The 21,920-nt window shown below is 46.0% G+C and overlaps 2 protein-coding genes across 9 annotated transcripts in view; one reads left to right on the forward strand and one right to left on the reverse strand.

The window, feature by feature from the left end:
• Positions 1-6,578, forward strand: part of ANGPTL2 (angiopoietin like 2) — a 30,695-nt gene extending 24,117 nt beyond the window's left edge. For both annotated transcript variants that reach the window (XM_072124760.1, XM_072124759.1), the window contains 3 exons: positions 4,496-4,689; positions 4,954-5,224; positions 5,313-6,578. In XM_072124760.1, the coding sequence (XP_071980861.1) occupies positions 4,496-4,689; positions 4,954-5,224; positions 5,313-5,512 (665 nt within the window). In that variant the 3' untranslated portion in view covers positions 5,513-6,578. The remainder of the gene's footprint in view (positions 1-4,495; positions 4,690-4,953; positions 5,225-5,312) is intronic.
• Positions 1-21,920, reverse strand: part of RALGPS1 (Ral GEF with PH domain and SH3 binding motif 1) — a 254,050-nt gene that overhangs the window by 127,497 nt on the left and 104,633 nt on the right. For all 7 annotated transcript variants that reach the window (XM_072124780.1, XM_072124779.1, XM_072124778.1 and 4 more), the window contains one exon: positions 14,092-14,218. In XM_072124780.1, coding sequence (XP_071980881.1) covers positions 14,092-14,218 — 127 coding nt within the window. The remainder of the gene's footprint in view (positions 1-14,091; positions 14,219-21,920) is intronic.

Genomic DNA, 21,920 nt, shown 5'->3' on the forward strand with positions numbered 1-21,920 from the left:
AAAACCTCGTTTCCAAGCTCCATAAAGACCACGGTAACATTTTATCACCTCTCAGTCACGGTCCATTATACTGACAAATCACAAAATGAGGACTAGGGGTTCCTGGGGCTGAGTGTGCATGTTGTGTGTCCAGCTCTAGGCGCACTAGAAGCATCATACAGGATCAGGGCATGGAGTCAGCGGTCTCTGGCTGGGCATGTTGTAGGGTAAATGAGCGGCCATGGCCAATTCTTGTCCTCAGGGGCAATAAGCTGCCATCAGAGGAGACAGACACAGGCTTATTCTGCTCTTACTCTCTGCATCTTGGTTGAGTAATCTTGGAGTAATGGTCATCAATGAGTAACGAGTGGACATTTGTCCAACTGCGTCTTCCTCCCAATCCTCCGCACACTCTCATCCGACTTGGTGACTGCTCCTTTTCCAATGAAAAGAAAGGATCAGGCATGTGGAAATGTAACATGTCTGATCACTCCTTCTCTTGGTACATGTGTGGTCTGTCCTGGTAAGATTGTATTTACAGACAAGGAGAAGCTGAGTGACGAAGGGGCAGGAATCCCACGTGTGCAGCAGATGTGCAACATGGTCAAAGTGTTTGACCACAACCTTACACCAAAATCCGGGGCTTCCTACGGCCTGTAATTATTACTGAAGGGCTTGATAGACGGGAGATGTATAATGAACGCTACGCGACAATGTATTTTTGCAGCGATCTCCATATCAGTTGCATATCTTATTATCTCCATGCATATCTCCATACCAAATTAGGTGCCACTATACCAATTGTTGTGCAAATTGTGTGTAGGGGGGTCTTGTCATTTAAGGATGATTCAGGACTGAATGTAAATGCCCGATTCCCACCCTGCAAGGGGAAATATTCGAGAATGTCCTGCACCCGGCAAAGATATTTTACACCGATGCAAGATAAGTGAATCCCAAATTGTTTCAAATAAAACTTTAGGACTGTTTCTCACATTACAGGCAGCGGGAAGGACACATTAGTTCTGTTTCTCTTGCAGGAGGCAGAGGCGAGCTCCGTGCCGTTGTATTGAGCGGTTTCGGGACAGATTATACAAGTATCTGCCAAGCGGCAGCTCAGGGCCCCGGGCCAGGATTGTGCTAGGAAGTTCCTGCACTTATTAGTGAACAGATGGGGTGTCCGCTCAGGACAAGGTGGAAGGAGCCAATTTTCTGTTAGACACTTAGACATCTACATTCCTGTATAAACCCACTGGAAGGAGAGCAGCTCCGGGGTTTAGGGGGATTTTATGGTACAGGCCTTAGTAGCCTGAAATATGGGGCAATAGAAGGTAATAAGATGTAAAAGTTTACAGCCGGGGATAGACACGGCAGTCAGCCTGGATTTCAGCGACTCCAAGCCATAAAGGCACATGGGGTCTGGGACATCTTGAATATATTACACCTTTTCACAATGGTAACTTTTAGGAAAAAGTGAATGGACGCTTTGTGTACAATAAGCCTCTTCAGACACAGGAGGAAAGTAAAGCTTTTTTTGGAAGGCGACCTTTAACCTTTATTATCTCCTTCCTGTAGATGCACTGGAAACATGCCAGCCCCCGATGTGGACGATTTATGAGCCACTTATGTATATAACACTGGGTGCAGACATACATAAAGGATTGGGGCTACATGTAGGACATCAGTAAGCTTCATAGACTATGAGATGACGCCCTGAATACTTACCTCATCTAATGGAATAATAAATGCAATGTCCTGAGATAAATTCAGTCCTCAGACACCTCCGAGCCCACTGATGGTCATTAGATAAAATATCTTCATGACAAAGAGACTGGTCCGGAGTTTAGATTCCTGGCATCATCCACCATAACGTGACCTCCCCTCGCCGGCACAGACGCTTTGTCTGAGGGATTTGTGCATTCACACGGCTGAGCTACGGAGAAGAATAACGTCACAAACTCTCAACCAGAACAAAGTGATTTCATCTACACGACCGCTTACCGTCCTTACATCTTGTGTTATTCCGTGTAGATGCTAGTTGTTCTTCCATGACTTTTATACACAGTAAACAGGATGTGAGAATTCCCGAATGTGCCCGACCTCTTCAGGCCATGGTCACTATACACAATCACAGACTATGACCAAAAAGTGCTTTCACAAAACAAACACCACCATTCAGAAATACTGACATTTCGCACTTTGAGATTCTTAAAGGGGATGGACAACTTCAAAATCAAAACCACTGACCTGTCCCGTTTGGCTGTTGCTTAAAGGGACTTTTTTTCTGGTGGGTAAAAATTTCCCTGAAAGACTCAGAATGGTTACTGGTCCAATTCTTTACTTCCTAGACCCGACTTTAGCCAGAAAAAATCCACCCGTCTACTAAGGATAACTTCCCACCTGTGTTCAGCAGGTTCGGTTACACATTCTGATATTAATAGTGGAAAGAAGAGCGCAGCAGTCCACATTATGTTTTATGTGACCGCTATTAAGTCAATGGGAAACTGAAAGAGTCAGAAGATCTTCTCTTCACCTACTGTACTTAGTTTTGTTACACTCTACTAAAACAGAGAGTTATGGAGCAAATCTGCAGCAGTCACAAATTGAGTCTTGAGGGACCAGGAGGTGACTGATGGGGGCAGAGGCAGCCAGGATTCAATTAGGGGATTGCTGCTCCCATTCTGATCAATTTTCTCCAACATGGCAAATATAGCATCCAGATCCATCACATAAACAGGACTGAGCACGTGTGGCTGTGCTAGATCTTGTAGACGGTGATACCCGCATGCAAATAATCAGGGGGGAGTGGGAGTCAGCTTCTTATAGAAAACCACTTTCCCCTCTCCTAGAAGATGGGACTTCATGGGTCTCTCCTATGACTTGGGCCTCTATATTTATCACACCCATCACCCAAATGGTTCCATCATTAAACAAAGCAAAAAACAGGCTGCATACAATAGCCAAAGCCTTAAAGCACAGTCAGTATTAGGGCCCCGTCGGAGGTCCGGGGTCTTATGGAGGGGATGAACACTGGTGCTGGAGACTCTCTCAGTCCTTGTGCACATTGCACAGTGCAGTATAAAACCAGTGTAAGGTTACAGAAGACACAGTGGGATTCTTGTATTTGTTACACGTGGCTATAAAGCCCATTAGTAAAAAATAATGAGACTGAGGGGTATTTTGGGATCTTTGTTACCAGTGTTGTCTGTCCTGGTAAGTTGTGGTTACTAATTCAGTTTGGAGGTTTCCTGACGTGCAAGGTCCCCATTGGAAAAACCCATATAATTACCCGGCGCCTCTATAGGGACCGTGCACGAGGCCCACAAATATCTCATCAGCCGGGGCCACATGGAATACATTTCTTCTTTATGGTTTAGTCTCTCGCATATTCTCTATAAATATAATTGATGTAAATTACTTGTTTGTCCTTTCATCTATAAAGAAAGCAGAGAGAAATATCTGCTGGGAAAAGAAACGGGGGTGTTTTTTAGTCTAGACAACACAAAAAAAGCCAATGTACCTCACCCTGCGCACCACAAGCTTTGAAGCTGTGCCAGACATTAGCATCGATGAGGTCATTCTAACAAGCATAAAAATATCTAATAATTTTACCAATCCATGGAGGGGGAAGTCCCAGATTAGGACATTAAATGGCTTTTCCAACACTACATGTAAAGTCCTCTCAGTGCTGCACCTCTCCAGTCCCCGGAGCTTCTGGTCCTATTGTGCTCATTATACACGGGATTGCCGAATTAAACAATGGCCTCAAAGGTCTCGACTTAAGGAAAGGCTCGAGGAGACCAGTGAGTGGCTCAGCCATCAGATAACGTCACCTCTTCTGGTCCAATGGGACGGAGGCGCTGGTAGTGGCCTTGAGGGTCGGGGGCCTTGGAAATGATGTGGGATTTTTCTGTAACATGAGAAATACTAAAACCAGAACAACTTTTGCCCCTTCCCGGACAGGTTTTAGACAGATGCTCTGGACATAATCCAAGCCATGAAAATCTAATGAATCCTGTGTAAGCAGTTTACAGGCAGCTACATTTCCACAACACAGATTATCTGCTACGTATCCGACTTTCCATCACCCTGGAGGGTCTGGATCGACATGAATTCTGTCTGAACACAGAAATGTAACCAGGAAGTCTGTGGAAAGAACATTGGTTGTGGTCACCAGCGCTCTCCATGCTACGTCCCACACAGGCACCTTGCTTCATTTGTCCTGGCACTCGGCCTTAATTTCCACAATATTTAAGTCATTGCAAGTGATAACTAGGGACGTCAGAGGTGTAGAGCAAATCAATATGATTCCTGACCTCCAAAAACCAGAAGGAAAACAATAGGCTTGTGTATGCAGGGTCAGCCTTATATAAATCCAAGAAACACCCGGCCGTAAGGTCATACAGGTCATCACAGCCGATATCTTCCCATCCAGGCACCTGCATGGGTCCACAATTCTATGGTAACTTCTCACACTACCAAAAGTTTTTGATTTTATTATTCACTTGGTTTCTTGCAGGTCCATGGAAGGACTGTCTACAAGCGATAGAGGATGGGCACGACACAAGCGGCATCTACCTGGTGAAGCCAGAAAACACCAACAGACTGATGCAAGTGTGGTGTGATCAGAGACATGACCCCGGTGGCTGGACGGTCATCCAGAGAAGGCTCGATGGCTCAGTCAACTTCTTCAGAAACTGGGAGACATACAAAGTGAGTACAACGTACACATTGTCAGCACAAATATTATTTTCTAGTACCGGACATGAAATATTCTATAGCGGAGTAGTATTATTATTACTCCAGCTGATTGTCCCACCTACAGATAGATGTAACCGTATTCCTATCAGATCTTTATAAATTCCCAGACAAATTGTTTGTCCTATGAATACGGTTGGATGACTTGACTTATTACGGAAATAACATATTCATTAGTTGTTGAGGCTGCAGACCCTAATTCTTAGTTTCTCCCCGCAGCAAGGATTTGGTAACATTGATGGGGAATACTGGCTGGGACTGGAAAATATCTACTGGCTAACAAACCAAGCCAATTACAAGCTCCTGGTCACCATGGAGGACTGGCAAGGGCGGAAGGTCTTCGCAGAGTACGCCAGCTTCAGACTGGAACCAGAAAGTGAATTTTACAAGCTCCGGTTAGGACGGTACAATGGCAACGCCGGAGACTCCTTTACATGGCACAATGGAAAGCAGTTCACCACCCTGGATAGAGACCACGATGTATACACAGGTAAAGACCACGGGCTTCCTCTTTATTTGTCTTGACCAACCACCAAATATCTAGTTGACCGTCACTGATCTTTGTTGTTCTCTTTTAGGTAACTGCGCTCACTACCAGAAAGGTGGATGGTGGTACAACGCCTGCGCGCATTCCAACCTCAACGGAGTCTGGTACAGGGGCGGACACTACCGTAGCCGCTATCAAGATGGAGTTTACTGGGCTGAATTTCGAGGTGGTTCATACTCATTAAAGAAGGTTGTTATGATGATCAGACCCAACCCGAACACTTTCCACTGAACCTGATGGAAAGTTAAGAACCAAGACTTGTTCCGCTGTTGGAAACTCCGTACTGTAGTCATTTCTCTCGCAGATCTTGGAGATCTTAGCGACAGATCCACAGACTGAACTGCCCGCCAGTACTGTACCATGGTCGCCTTCTTATAGACGCTCACATCCGTTCCACAACTCAGACGTCTTATTAACACTTATTTGGGCAAACCAAAAACAAACTTTTCTTGACCTGTATTTGACTTGGACTTTCCTATTGGACTTGTAATTTTTTTTGGCCGTTTTTCTCAACCAAAACCAGTCCTTAAAAAAAAAAACCCATGCGATAAAAGTATAGCTATATATGTCACATATGTAGACCATAACTTAGGATATTTTAAAGTACTATGTACTGAGATACGTCTTGTATTATGTTTTTCGGATTATTACGACACAGGGAGACGCCTCCAATGAAATTTATATATCGGTGAATGTAGAAAGCGAAGCTAAATTTGTTCTCGTTATGTTGCTTGATTTTAAAGTATCATCTATAGCAAAGAGGTTGTACTGTCGTACGCCACATGTAAGGACTACACTAGTGGGGTCTCTATCCTGACCATAGGGAGTGACCCCCACACGTCTATATGTACTGTATCTACACAAACCTCTCTGTCTCGTGACCTGCACGACCTTCATTCTACATCAGGGAATTACACATTTTGCTATAACCAAACAACCTACCTGTACAGTATATAGAGAACAATGTAAATATATATTTTTGAAGTAACACAAACATTTATACATGAAAACCCCCCAAAAAAACCCCTCTCCTCACCCAAAGCTGCCGTGTCATCTAGTCATCTACTCATCACCTCTACAATTGCGGTATCCAACTTTGCAGGCAAACGACGGGTGCCATCGACAGATATTTAATGGTATTTGAACAAACATAGAAAAATAAAGGATTTTTTTTTTCTAATAAAATCAAGTTTTTGCAAATACATTTGTTTAAATTGAGCCGCACCATATTTATTCTAAATTTACAAGGAAAGAAAAAGATGGGAAAAAAAAGAGAATTTATACAACAATGTAACAAATAAACTATTTCAATATAAAACGGTCTGATAGTTTGTGCAGGGGATCAGAACACAGGATCTATGGAAAGCACCGATCTGCACAATAGGTCGGATTCACACAAGAGCAATTGGAGGATATTTGTGGGTCACCAGACCAGTTTGGGTCAGGGCATTATCCAAATAATGGATTTTAAACCTTTGGTACTCAGAAATCGCTCAGTAATCTCCATCAGCTCCATAGAGATGAATGGAGCAGAACGGCCGTCTGCTCCATTCATCTTGGGAAGCAACAAGGGTTCTGACAGAGGTATCTGGGACCCCATTGAACCCTCCCCCATTCTCGTTATCTGTGATCACTGAGATGGGGTCCAACTTGTTTCGGAGATCTGCCATTCCTCCTACACTGACCTGGAGCTGAGATGCTATTCTTATTATACACAAACGATTTATAGTATAATCAAAAAAATGCTCAATTATTTTTAAAAAGTATTTTTTTCCGAGTCATCAATATATATTATTCTCAATGATCAGGTCTGTGTCCCAGAAATGATGTGCAAGTCACAAAACTCAACACACTAAACACTTCCTGAATCAGATTATTATTTTTCCATGAAGTCCTGTAGATGTTTCCTTATCAGATTGTAGAAGTGAAATCAAGATGACGAGGAAGATGATGATGGGCCGAGCCGCGGCTGGGAGGAGTGCGGGATTATACAGGGGTCACATCACAGGTTACTGCCTGGTACTGGTGTTTACTTCCTGGACTGAGCTCAAACTCTTCCCTGTGATACGTGTGAGAGTAGATTTGCACGTTCTTAGCGGACTGATTCCTATGGAAACTTTCTCACTTTCTTGGCCAGTGGTTTCTCCAATATCGTGTGTGTGGGTTTAGGCCCTTCGGGTCAGCTCAGGATAACGCACTTATGGCTCAGATTTCTGTAAATCCAGTGCTGTATCAAATATGACAGACACAGAGGATAAAAGCAAGACCCTGTGGCAGGGGAGACACAAAGCAATCCCCACTCCAGAGCCCCTGGTATTTGCAGTGGAGAAATTGCAGAATTTGATTGAGATTTAGTTTTGAGTTTGTACATTTGGAAATAAATTATTCAAAACTTTGGGAAACGGAGGGGTGACTTCTCTGCCCCCTGGGAAACGGAGGGGTGACTTCTCTGCCCCCTGGGAAACGGAAGGGTGACTTCTCTGCCCCCTGGGAAACGGAGGGGTGACTTCTCTGCCCCCTGGGAAACGGAGGGGTGACTTCTCTGCCCCCTGGGAAACGGAGGGGTGACTTCTCTGCCCCCTGGGAAACGGAGGGGTGACTTCTCTGCCCCCTGGGAAACGGAGGGGTGACTTCTCTGCCCCCTGGGAAACGGAGGGGTGACTTCTCTGCCCCCTGGGAAACGGAGGGGTGACTTCTCTGCCCCCTGGGAAACGGAAGGGTGACTTCTCTGCCCCCTGGGAAACGGAGGGGTGACTTCTCTGCCCCCTGGGAAACGGAGGGGTGACTTCTCTGCCCCCTGGGAAACGGAGGGGTGACTTCTCTGCCCCCTGGGAAACGGAAGGGTGACTTCTCTGCCCCCTGGGAAACGGAAGGGTGACTTCTCTGCCCCCTGGGAAACGGAAGGGTGACTTCTCTGCCCCCTGGGAAACGGAAGGGTGACTTCTCTGCCCCCTGGGAAACGGAAGGGTGACTTCTCTGCCCCCTGGGAAACGGAAGGGTGACTTCTCTGCCCCCTGGGAAACGGAAGGGTGACTTCTCTGCCCCCTGGGAAACGGAAGGGTGACTTCTCTGCCCCCTGGGAAACGGAAGGGTGACTTCTCTGCCCCCTGGGAAACGGAAGGGTGACTTCTCTGCCCCCTGGGAAACGGAAGGGTGACTTCTCTGCCCCCTGGGAAACGGAAGGGTGACTTCTCTGCCCCCTGGGAAACGGAAGGGTGACTTCTCTGCCCCCTGGGAAACGGAAGGGTGACTTCTCTGCCCCCTGGGAAACGGAAGGGTGACTTCTCTGCCCCCTGGGAAACGGAAGGGTGACTTCTCTGCCCCCTGGGAAACGGAAGGGTGACTTCTCTGCCCCCTGGGAAACGGAAGGGTGACTTCTCTGCCCCCTGGGAAACGGAAGGGTGACTTCTCTGCCCCCTGGGAAACGGAAGGGTGACTTCTCTGCCCCCTGGGAAACGGAAGGGTGACTTCTCTGCCCCCTGGGAAACGGAAGGGTGACTTCTCTGCCCCCTGGGAAACGGAAGGGTGACTTCTCTGCCCCCTGGGAAACGGAAGGGTGACTTCTCTGCCCCCTGGGAAACGGAAGGGTGACTTCTCTGCCCCCTGGGAAACGGAGGGGTGACTTCTCTGCCCCACGGGGAAACAAAGGGATGACGAGAAATGGAGGAGTAAATATACACAAACCATGTCAATCTCCGTAAAGAGCAAAAATACATGATAATGCAGCATACACATATTTCCTCTGATAAGTGATGGACAAGTAATGTGATGGTTGCCTTTGGATAAGGCTTTCAGTAGCTGTGGCTTCTATATTCTGTCGATTTCTGAATTGTCGGGGGGATATGCTCTTCATCTTTATAAGAAAGCAGAAACCCAGGAGTCTTCTCCAGCAACAAAGGGTAAATGACATCCTGAGATGAGAGACTTTGACTCCCGGCCCAGCAGAGAGGAATCCATTCCCATCTAGCAGCTTGTATACACTAACAGAAAGACATTATGATTGCAGACAGACCCCAGTCTTCTGCTCCAAGACTTTCCTCTCAGCCGGCCAACACTTGGGATCATTTCCCCGGTAAATACATACAAAGCTGTGAAAGTGTCTATGTAGTATCAAGTGTTTTTCAGACTATTGCAAAGTTAGCAACAACATTTGCAAAGTTGAGTTGCTGATGTCGTGCCAAACCCCAAATGCCCATCATCCGCGGCAACTCCGACACTTCGGTTTATCCACTTTACATAAGAGAAGGGGCTGATGTAATGCGGCCTGGGCACACTGGACGCACCAGATGTAGATATGTAATATTTGCAGTGGGCAGGATGAGATGAACGAGATGTACTAGAGCCACTTAGCTCCGGGGTCTGCAGACCACAACATGACATTCCCTGCACAGCCCTCTTGTATTTCCTACACCCAGTGAGACTTTCGGGGTCAATTTCCTTAATAACCTAAAGCTTTTAAAGCCAAACAATGCTGCCAGTGAGGACCCTACAGATCCTGCACAGAATGGGCCAATGGGTGCCAGGTACTAGGAGGAGGTCCAATCACCTCATGTTCATAAACCCTGCAAATAAGAGGGAAAGGTGGTACAAAAAGTTATGGGAAAGGTATTAGAGAAGAGCTAAATATCAAATGATATGTCTACAAAAGCGATTCTGATCCAGTTTTTCTCTCCAGGTCCAAATAGCAGCTATCAGGACGACAAGGATCGTGCATATTGTAACATGTCCCACCCTTCATTCCCATGATAGGTAAGCTATAGATCCCAAGTTACACACATATAAAGTGGATAAAGATGGATCATTTCAACCCAGACGATTGTTCATTGGGAAAAAAAATAATCATTTTTGGCCTTCCTAGTCTGGGAAGACATCGGCCAAATCTAAAGTTTTTTTGTCAGGGCGGAAGATCTTTCATCAATCATCATTCTTCCATGAAAGAACATACGCCCTGCCCCCCAATAAAATGTGGACATACCATCAATAAAAACTCCAAACAATTTCCCTGAATATTCTGAAAACGATGTTCCCGTTACCCCAGTGTGGATGTAGCGGCAGGTTCGAGCATGGACGCATTGCTAACCATAGCCGTCAAAGTAAACGCGTAAGACCAGTCACTAAATTCAAAGGCCCAAAGGTCTGGACCTTTATCATGATCCTTAGGAGAAGGGGGGGGGAGGTCATCTAAATTTGACCTTACCAGGCAAATATACCCTTACAAATCAATACAAATCAATGGGGTTTGTGGACATGAAATCTTCAGTAAATACATAAAAGCAGAGGCTCCAGTGGTTTCTGGTTCAGCAGACGACTCCTTAGTTTTCGTCCTTGATGCTCGATGGTTGCGTTAGGATAAAGGTAGACAGATCCTATATCCGCGTGTAGTGTGGCGTACACCTACCCAGCGAGCAGTGACTCAGGGTCTACAAGTGACTTAGCAGATGCATCACAAGGACATACAAGCTACGAGTCGTGTCAATCGCCCGGCCCTAATGCACATCCGAGCTGCCGGGTCCAGTCTTACGGGAGACAGTGTATAATTGATTCCTACAAGACGAGGCACTTAAATCATGCGCCTGCCGTCCTCATCCAGCCGCAAACTGAAGGGTAAGGCAATATTTTCCAAAGTTTTGAGTGAAATTTGAAAGACAGATGGCCGAGGATAGAAGGGAAGGGATCTGGGTAATGGAGAAGATGTGTTTACATCAGGGTCTTCAACAAATGTAAAGCCGACTTGAAAACAGATGTCAGACGCCGATTAATCACACAGATAAATTGCTTCTTTTTTTTCCTTCAGATAAATATTTGACCAAAGTTTTGTACAACATAAGTTTTAGCCAATACATCAGAAGCAAAAACCGCAAAAGAGCAAGACACTAAGCAGCTGCGGCCAAATCCCCAGGCCGAGGCGAGACGAAGGGGAGCAGCGGGACATGAAGAGTTATCACAAGGAGTCGAGGAGGAACGAGCAAGACACTTCAAGACACTCACCTTACAGATGGACTTTCTGAAAACCAGGAGTCTGAGGAGTTCTATGATCGACTCCGTAAAAGGGTTGTAAACGTAGAAACCTTCTTCCACAAACACCTGACGATGGTCTGTGCTCATATTCACCCATATTGGTTATCCTCAGTCCATGATATACAGACTTATATCCTGGACAGAACCAGAATCTATATAGCTATATAGATTCTGGTTCTGTCCAGGATATATCGCTATATAGAATTACTATTGAACTATACAGTACAGCCATTTGCTGTCCAAAGAACAATCTCCCTGTCTACAAGCATTTTACACACTGCCAGGCTCTGGACTGAGAAATCTTTACCCCTCAGATGCCCAGGTCAATGGTTCCCAAGGCATATATACAATTAAACACAGGGAAATGAATTCTGACAGATCCGTTCGACACAATTGTACGGTGCCTCATGGATTGCCATGACAGCCTAATGCCGGACAATGGCCTCCAGGTCTGTCGTCTACGGATCTTTAGGCAACAATTAGTGTAAGAACTGATACAAGTGTTATCTGGATTTACCAACAAGCTGAAGTGGGTTTGTAACGGTGATCCCAGCCCCACAAGGACAGAGTTTGCGGGTCTGAGCTTAGCTGTATGCACGACCGAAAGATCAACGATAAACCAAGCATTCACAAATCGGATATTAATGTCAAGACTACAGATGAGCGGACTCCAACTTCAGGTCCGGCGTCCTTCATAGGACAGCTTTGCCTAACCAAATCAGGGAGATTTACACCCCTAGGAACTAGGCCTGGCTGTGATTGGCCAGGTGTGTCCACAGCCATGCCAGCTGCTAGAGGAGAAAAATGGCCACCCTGCAGCCGATCAAGCAACATGTCCGGGTTGGGCAGAGCTCCCGAACGGAAGTCACCGATTTTAAATTTGTGTCCAAGACCAAACCATGATAACTAAATCCATGCACACACAGTCCCTACATAATATACCATATACACAATGTAATTCCTACACTGCAAAACTTAGAAAGCAAAAGCGTCTGAAACAGAACCAGCAGAAGGGAGCGGCGCTGATCACGGACTGCTGTGTGGGACGTAAAACCTCATACATTCTCCGGCCGTATAATTTACAACCCAGCGTTATTTGCGGGCTGTACCGCAGCGGTGCTGATCTCACTGGATTCTGAGCATGAAAAGTCTGAGGTCCTGGCAAACGGAGACACAAATCAATTACCTAAAACATCATCTCATTCTGGAAACTTTTTTTTAATCACCGCCCCCAGGATCCCGGGTCCAGTGTCCCTGATGACAAACCTCTGGCTGGGGGCCAAGAAACAGAATGTATTAAAGGGGTTTTCCCATGAAACAAGTTAGGCCCTATCCAGCGCTAAGACCCCACAAATCATGAGAACGGGGGTCAGATGTACCACATTTGGACCCCCAGTCGCTCCCTGAGATGAGTGGAGAAGCTGGATGTACATGGCCGGATGTCCCATTTATCTTGGGGCAGCCCAAACATGTGCATCCTACTGCTCTGCTCATCTCGGGGAGCGACGAGGGGTCTGACTGGGGCACATAAGACACCATCGGACCATTCATCCTAGTGATCTGTGTAGAGTCTTATCACCCCTACCGATCCTGTGGATAGGACCTAACTTGTTTTGTGTGAAAACCCCTTTAAAAGCTGATCCCCCAGAGCCCCTCAGACTTATTCACATAATTATAAAAAGTGATTGTAGAAGGCAGGAGGCCATGGATAACAAATATAAGAAGATACCACAGTCCTGGTGCCTGGATCTATGAGTAATGTCCCTGGTTTATCAGGATGGATTCTGATGGCCTTTATATGACTGTACCCCTTGTATATGGTTATACAAGTAACTAATATATGTGACTGCAAGCAGAGATCTTGAATACAGTGAGCAGGGCTTTGTGTGTTACCTGTGACATAGATGGTGGACTATGAGACAATGAGGAGCAGTGCCCTGATGCTGCGGCCATGCCATGTCTGCTCCGGATACACGGAGAACAATGGCCATTCCTGCAATTCCCAGTGTATACTCCGCAGGTGGCACCGGGGGAAGGCATTTCATTATCAGGCACATGTTCTTCTGGTAACACCTACGCCATGGATGTATGTCACGCAGGAAGCACATACCATATAGACAACATTCATTCATTGCGTCCCCAGAACATAACGTACCGAAACCACAGTCCCCTCCGATCAGGAAAGTCCAAGCTCTGCTCCGTGCTCGTTATTAATAACAGCTTGTTTAATGTAATAATCCAATATTTACTGACAACCTACCCGCAAATCTGCAGGAAACAGTGATGTCATTGTATACACGCACCTCCGCAGATTACAGCGCACATTCAGTGCTCACTCCAAACTGTCCGGGACCACGTGGGGTCCTGTACGAGAGCAGCGTGTGAGGGAGAAGACCTTAAAGGGAACCTGCCAGCAGGTGTGACCATGCAGACTGCAGGCGGTGTTAGGTATTGTCCCCGGAGAGATGTGTAATCATACAGTTGTGCATGTTATTAGTAGCAGCAGGACTGTGATGACTTTGAATTTATATTCCAGGATTGTCGCTTTGTCCAGTGCACTGTGGGTGTGTCCTCACACTTCTGTGCTCTAAACTTCATGCAGTGAACTAAAGGCACAGCAGTGTGAGGTATAATGTTCCAGTCTGTAGTTTTGCACACTCAGGACCAGTGAAAGGACTAAGCATTCGGTAGCATCTCCTCTGCCCACGTGCTGGATGTCTACTCATCCACCAGCCAGTATGAGGAGGGGGATCCAGCGCAGACTAGTTACTAACCATGAATGAGACACTTACCTAAGTACGGGATGGAGGGGACCATCTTCAAGCTTCGGATGTACTCTCTGGTGCGCTTGTAATTGTCCTCCTTGGAGAGCAGATAGTCCAGTTTCTCAAAGGTCGTCTTGTCCTTCCGATTCAGCAGCTGAAAGAAAACAAACCAAACAAACAAAACACATGAGACGAATAGGACACTGGTCATTGGTTGTAGACAATCCCAACAAACCCCCATCCAGACCCAAATACATGTAACTGGGGCCACTGATCCCCCAGACCACGGCCAATGGAGAGGCCACCAGCAGGGCAAAGTCTAGAGCTGTCCTGTTATGTCCATGCTCCACCATTACTATAGTCAACCTCCTCCAAAAGACGTCCTCATCCGTGTGGAGGAAGTCAGGCCACCGCATTAATCTAAGTGAGGATCATCCCATCATCCCAACACATCCATGACAGCTGACGTCAGAAGATGCGCCATGCTGAATCCTACGGTTCTCTGAGAATTTTGGAGGTTACAACGCTGTCTTATCCAATCTCCACCTTAGAAGTACACACAAGCCAATTCGGACTGAGTGTGCATGTGTATTGGGGAGTTGCATGGAATCGCTGAAAAAGCATTGTTTATAGCTGGGCAACACGGTGGATCAGTGATTAGCACCACAGCCTTGCAGCGCTGGGGTTCTGGATTAAAGTCCCATCCATGTCAACATCTGCAAAGAGTTTGTATGTTGTCTCAGTGTTTTGGTGGGTTTCCTCCAAGTCCTCCAGTTTCCCCCCACACTCCAAAAACATACTGGTAGCTTGATTAGATTGTGAGCCCCATTGGGGACAGGGACAAGTTCTGTGCAGCTCTGTGTAATCTGTGTGCGCTATATATATAAAGGAATTATTATTAGCTACTTATAGTGTATGTGGAGTCTTATAGCGGTAGAGTTGAGCGATACTTATGGTATGGGCGCACTTACCCTAACGAAATACTCAATGACAAAATGCAAACTGTTGAAGTAAAGATCCTGTAAGTTCCTTGTTCGGAAGGTTCTGCACTTACAAAGTCCATAGATGTGACCCGGACTCAGAACAAGACCCAAATACCTTCTAGAAGTCCAGACTTTCCCTACATTCATTTTGTATCTTTCTGGATGACACAAAGTTTCGGATTATTTTGTACGTTCGAGGTGGCGGAGGGAAGGAATGTGATTGTATTTACACGACTCCGATAGTAACAACCTGGAGTAAGGTGATACTTTCTTTCCTTTGTGCGTTTAAGCTTTTCCTGACAGAAGTGACGGATCCTCTGGCGTTTATACGACTATTAGCTACATTCACGAAGGTGGGGGGGGGGGGGGGGGGATTGTGGAGCTGTCAGGGGCCGGGATAATTCTCCAGGTTTGGTTTAAGTGAAACCCATCAACTGGCTCTGACATAAAGGGGCGATCACGGATGAGGCAGATTTCGCCACGTTTGTTAATCCCCCATTTAGTCTGGGACGCACTTACATGGAGGCTCCCGGCAGGAGGTTTAGCTAGGACCCAACTCCATGAGGAAAAGGATCCTAACATGTCACCTGGAAACTGCTTTACTAAAATGTGTGATGGGCGCCAGGGAGATGCAGAACAATATCACAGAAGATATCAGAAGAAGAAGAAATAAAACGTACAACTTACCTCGCTCTCTTGATCCCTCGATACTTGCGCGTTCCATACAGTGATGCCGGAGCATTACACCCCGGCCTCCCTCTGCAAGCACTGGAGGTACTGCCCCGGCTTCACTATCATCACAAGATGAGGCAGCAGCACGGGATCTCTGATGTGACTCCAGTTTGCCTCATCGGACTCACATCCAGGTAAGTATTTAAGTTTACTTTCTAAATTTTTTCATTAAAAAACTTCAAAAAAAGTCGACTAGGGACCCTAAGGACCTGTAGATGGTTTAGGGTCCCAAATCTATGTGGCAAGTCTTCCATCAAAATCCATCATGACAGATCCGGGACATTACTTATAGATCCAGGCACCGGGACTGTGGTATCTTCTTATACATGTTATCCATGGCCTCCTTCCTTCTAAAACCACCTTTTAGAATTATGTTAATGAGACAGAAGTGCTTTGGGGGAGTGTCACAAGAGCCCTACTGTGCTGTAGTTTCACAAGCTGTTATACTGTGCAGGAGCACTTCCTCCTCCCCCTTTGTGCTGCAGTGAGATTACATCAGGAAGAGGAAGGGGGAAGTACTGAGGGAGCAGGGGGAGGTAGTGTAACAACCTGTGTAGCTGCAGCGCAGAGGGGCTCTGGTAGGTTGATTTTAGCAGGAAAGAGACCATGTATAACAAATACAAGATGACCACGGTGCCTGGGGCTATGAGTAATGTCCCTGGTTTATCAGGATGGATTATGATGGTAGAGAACCGTGTGCAACTTTCTAATGTACTGGAACTTCATCAAAGGAAATCTAACACCAGGATGAAGGATTGTAAACCTAGCACAGATACATATGGGTGTGTGCCCCCTCTGTCAGGATCTGCTCTTCTTTTATTCTTAAAATAAAGGGCAAAAGAAGCTCAAAGGCTTTAACAATTATGCAAATAAGCCTGAAGGGCTCCATTAAAACCTGTGGAGTCCAGAGCCCCTAAGTCTCATTTGCATTATTTTGACATTTTTTTTTTTAAACCAGGAAATAGGAAGCTAGAAGGAGCGCCTATCCTGCCAGAGGGGGTACACAGCAGTATGTCAGTGCTTGGTTTACAATCCTTCATCCTGGTCGTAGATGTCCTTTCTACTTGATTTAAAGGAAGATATAAATTGACCTTCCTGACTTGTAGACCCCATGAAAATGATCGTAGCAGATCTACATACACAGAACCGTCCTGACACTCCCAGAGGTCTCTGCGTGGTGTATGGTAGGGGAACAACTTGTTCTTGCCGAGCTTTTATTACACGTTAAGAAACACGTGCCGGAGAATCCGAAATGGAAAGTATTTGTGCTGATGTTTGTATCACTCCAGAAGAGTTTGGCCGAGCCTCGCGCTCCTCAGGACTGTGTCCACAAGCTTCTAAGAAATGAGAAAACTTCACCAGATCCATAAAGATCTGATATCACTGCAGCCACAAGGTCACGGGGGAACCCGACAGCTGCTCCCTGCTACACGGCTGATGGGAGTATTGTACTGGATCAGTCATGTTATAAGGGTGGGGGCTCCATGTACAAGGATGGAACTTAAGGAAAGTCCCGCTGACTGATGGGGAGAAGTCCTCTCCAACAACCCAGACTGTAGCCTGATCAGACCTTTATACATGTTATTAGTAGCAGCAGGACTGTGACATAAGGATCTATATTCAAGGATTGTACTGAGGCCATGTTCTCACACTGCTTTGCTCTTAGCTCTCTGCAGCCAGTGTTAGGTATTGTCCCTGGAGGGATGTGTGATCAGGCTTTTGTATATGTTGTAATTAGCAGCAGGACTGTGACATATGGATCTGTATTCCAGGATTTTACTGAGGCTGTGTTCTCACACTGCTGTGCTCTTAGCTCTCTGCAGACAGTGTTAGGTATTGTCCCTGGAGGGATGAGTGAATATACCTTTGTATATGTTATTATTAGCAGCAGGACTGTGACATATGGATCTATATTAAAGGATTGTACTGAGGCCATGTTCTCAAACTGCTGTGCTCTTAGCTCTCTGCAGACAGTGTTATGTATTGTCCCTGAAGGGATGTGTGCTTGGTATATGCTATTAGTAGCAGCAGGACTGTGACATATGGCTCTAAATTCCAGGATTGTACTGTGGGCATGTTCTCACACTGCTGTGTTCCTAGCTCTCTGCAGCCAGTGTTAGGTATTGTCCCTGGAGGGATGTGTGATCAGACCTTTATACATGTTATTAGTAGCAGCAGGACTGTGACATATGGCTCTATGGACTGTGGTATATGGATTTATATTACAGGATTGTAGCTTCTCCTGGTTCACATGTGGGGAAGGTGTCATCACACTGCTGTGCTCTGTGCTCTCTACAATGATGTGCTCCACAGCCCCTCCCCTCTGCTCTAAAGAAACGCTGTAGTTGTATTCTGGTTGGAAACAACAGCAGTCATGTGTGGGGACCGGCTATAAAGGAGTTCAATGCTTAGAGCACAGCAGTGTAAGGACACACTAAACCTTATACTTAGGCTACATTCACACGACCGTATGGAGGGCGTATATACGTCCTCCATAGACGGCAATGGGCGCATGGCGCCCTACAGGAGCGGTACGGTGCAGCACACGTGCCGCACTGTACCGCTCCGTACACGGAAAAAGAGAGGACCTGTCCTATCTTTTGCCGTAATACGGCGCCGTGCGCCATTACTTCCTATGGAGAGGGGCGGGGGTGAGCAGCGCTCACCTCCTCCTCCTCTCCCCGTGCACTGCCGTTACCCGCTACGGTACGGTACGGGCAGGCAACGGCAGTGTGAATATAGCCTTAGTAGCAGCTTGACTGTGAAATATAGATTTATATTCCATGATTAGTTGTTTCTCTACCAAATAACATAGTGGTATGATTATACATCTCTCCTGGGACCATCTCTAACACTGTCTGGGGAGAGCTCAGAGCACAGCAGTGTAGGGATACTTGGCACAGACACAGTCCTGCTGCTACTAACATACTCAAAGGTCTGACTACACATCTCTCCAGGGACCATATCTAACACTTTCAGGGGAGAGCTCAGAGCACAGCAGTGTAGGGATACTTGGCAAGGCTACAATCCTTTAATACAAATCCATATGTAACAGTCCTGCTGCTACTAACATACACAAAGGTCTAATTACACATCTCTCCAGGGACTATATCTAACACTGTCTGGGGAGAGCTCAGAGCACAGCAGTGTAGGGATACGTGAAAGGGCTACAATCCTTTAATACAAATCCATGTGTCACAGTCCTGCTGCTACTAACATACTCAAAGGTCTGGTTACACATATCTCCAGGGACTATATCTAACACTGTCCAGGGAGAGCTCAGAGCACAGCAGTGTAGGGATACGTGAAAGGGCTACAATCCTTTAATACAAATCCACATTTCACAGTCCTGCTGCTACTAACATACTCATAGGTCTGATTACACATCTCTCCAGGGACTATACCTGTCTGCAGTGGATTCTGGGATACTGGACTTGAAGTCCAGCGTTACAGTGTGACCTTCTATACCGGCAATAAACCTGTGGCTGCAGTCTCTCATCCAGGCCGTTAGTTTCTGCTGCAGCCGAGGGAATAAGTGATGTTATTGGCTCCTAGTACTTGCAGTGTTTATAATCTGTGCTCATAAAGTATACGGCTCAGCAATAAAGTTATGATGTATAGCACCCGGCCAAGGGAAAGACTCCGGCATCCAGCGGCTCAGCTGTACCACACCGGGATAGATAAGAGCCGCCCCGGGACCACTAACATAAGGAAGGGATGTATGGAGCGGCTCAGTGCACAGCAGTGTGAGGACAACCAGAAACAAAGCTCTGATGACACATCACTCCAGGGCCAAAAGCGCTGACACACTCAGGGAACATAAATCCATTCCTCATTCCAAATGTTATGTTCTAGATTATCCCGAGACGACGTCACAAACTCCATCGTCTCCAATAAGTAATAATTATTCCCCATGGCAGAGGATGAAATGACAGGACCGGCTCTTCTCACATTCATCTCCACTACCAGGAACGTCCTTAAATCGGGCCCCGCCTGCCAAAATGTGTTAAAGCGTAAAAAAAACAAAAACAAAACGGAAACATATTTTACAATTGTGCTCTGGATATAAAACCGCGCTGCGGCGATTGTGCTGAAGGAGCAAAATACAAAGATTATAGGACCCGATGGGATGTAAAGCCAAAACCCACTGAAATAATTGCACATGGGACTGACCAACAAACTACACCATGTAGCTACTACGCTCTGGGGGTGTGACCGGAGCCCCTCTGTGCTGCAGCTTCAAAGGCTGTTACATTGTGCCTCTCCCACTGTGGGAGATTACACCAGACACAGGGAGGGGGAAGTGCTGATGGAGCAGGGGAGAAGACGAGCAGTGCTCCTGCACATAGTAACAAAACTACAGCACAGAGGGGGATCTGGTAACACCCCCCTGAGACCTTCTGGCTCATTAGCATATTTGTATACATTGATTTTAGGAAAGAGGCCATGAATAAGAAATACAAGAAGATTACCACAGTCACGCTCCCTGGATCTGTGAGTAAGTGTCCTTGGTCATGATGATCTTTGATGGTAGGCGTTTTTAATAGTTTATATACACACAAAGTATCCTACACTATTTACATCCAGGTACGTGACCAATATTAGATTGTTGGGGGCCTGAAAGCCCAAAGGGGCAGCATACATGTATGTATGTATGTAAGTAAGTAAGTATGCAAGTATGTAAGTATGTATGCAAGTATGTATGTATGCAAGTATGTATGTATGTATGTATGTATGTATGTAAGTAAGTATGCAAGTATGTATGCAAGTATGTATGTATGTAAGTATGTGTGTATGTATGTATGTATGTATGTATGTATGTATGTATGTATGTATGTATGTATGTATGTTTATTGGTTACATGGCCTTGATGCAGCTGAATTCTATTGAAGTAAATTGGGTTGAGCTGCAATACCAAGCACAGCCACTAAACCATGTATGGCACTCTACTTGGCTCTGCATGTTATAGCCTGGATCCTATTTGTGATTATTTTATTACTTTTGGAGGGGTCCTGTACAACTGCTTTACACTCTCGTGCTAAGACCCAAATTTTTTTTCCCTTTATCCTCCTACGAATATTGCCAAACGAATCTAAAAGGCCAAAACAAAAATCCAAAATCCAAAACAATTACGCTCCATTTATTTCTTGCTCACAAACTCAGTCTTTCCAAATCCCTTTCGTAACCCCGGCCCGATGCGAAATTCCTTGTATTGAACTGATTAAACGTGTTTCTCCAATAGTGAGGTCCAGCCATTATGTCAGGCAGAACCTTCAGCCTCACGGGGATCATGTGCCCATGGACGGGTCACCTGCATTACGTCAATCGCTGCTTCTGGTCTGAATTATTTCCACACCCCTGAGCCATCAGGATCTGTAACGTCTGTGTAATGTTGGTTACAATTTCACCTCAATCTCCGAAAAATGAATGATGGGACGAGGTCGTGTAGCCAGGGGGGGCCTGAAGATGTCACCGGGATATTCTGCTCCCTGCACAGGTTGTCATCACTATCCTCAGTGCGGCTCATATCTTAAAAACTACTAAGGTCCATTTCCGAATGTTTTGGACTAAGTGACATATTTGCTTCTTGTTGCACTAGATACAGAATTACAATGATCCCCTATGTATTTCTGAAACCAAGGAGATATATGGCTCTTAAAGGGGCATTCACAGGGGTCACCCAATACCCATTTCCTTCGCTGAAGATGCAAGATTTGGGTAAAGTGCTCCCATTTTTGATGCAGATCCAAGTACCAGCACGAGGACCTGCGTGGCCATCATCAAATCATCAAATTGATTGACGGGACATCAACCCCATAGGGTTTGTCCTGGAGCATTTGGACTATTCTGACAGATCGCCTTTAAGTACATGGATGCCCAGTTTTGGGCAATGGTTTTCATAGACTCTGCTGGAACAAGCCACAATGTTTGATTGGATGCAACGAACATCCAATGCGAAGTGACTACGAAGTTTACAAAAACACAAATGTAATGTGAGGAGGAATCAGTGACCGGACGCAGGTCTATGGTGTCTGTAGCAGACGAGGATAGTCACTATGTGTATACAGCGCACATGGATAAGACACCCAGTGACATCACCAATGTCCTTCCCTTCCTCCGACACCATCATACATGATCCGT

The sequence above is a fragment of the Engystomops pustulosus genome, chromosome 9, assembly GCF_040894005.1.
Source record: "Engystomops pustulosus chromosome 9, aEngPut4.maternal, whole genome shotgun sequence".
Classification (NCBI taxonomy): Eukaryota; Metazoa; Chordata; class Amphibia; order Anura; family Leptodactylidae; genus Engystomops; species Engystomops pustulosus.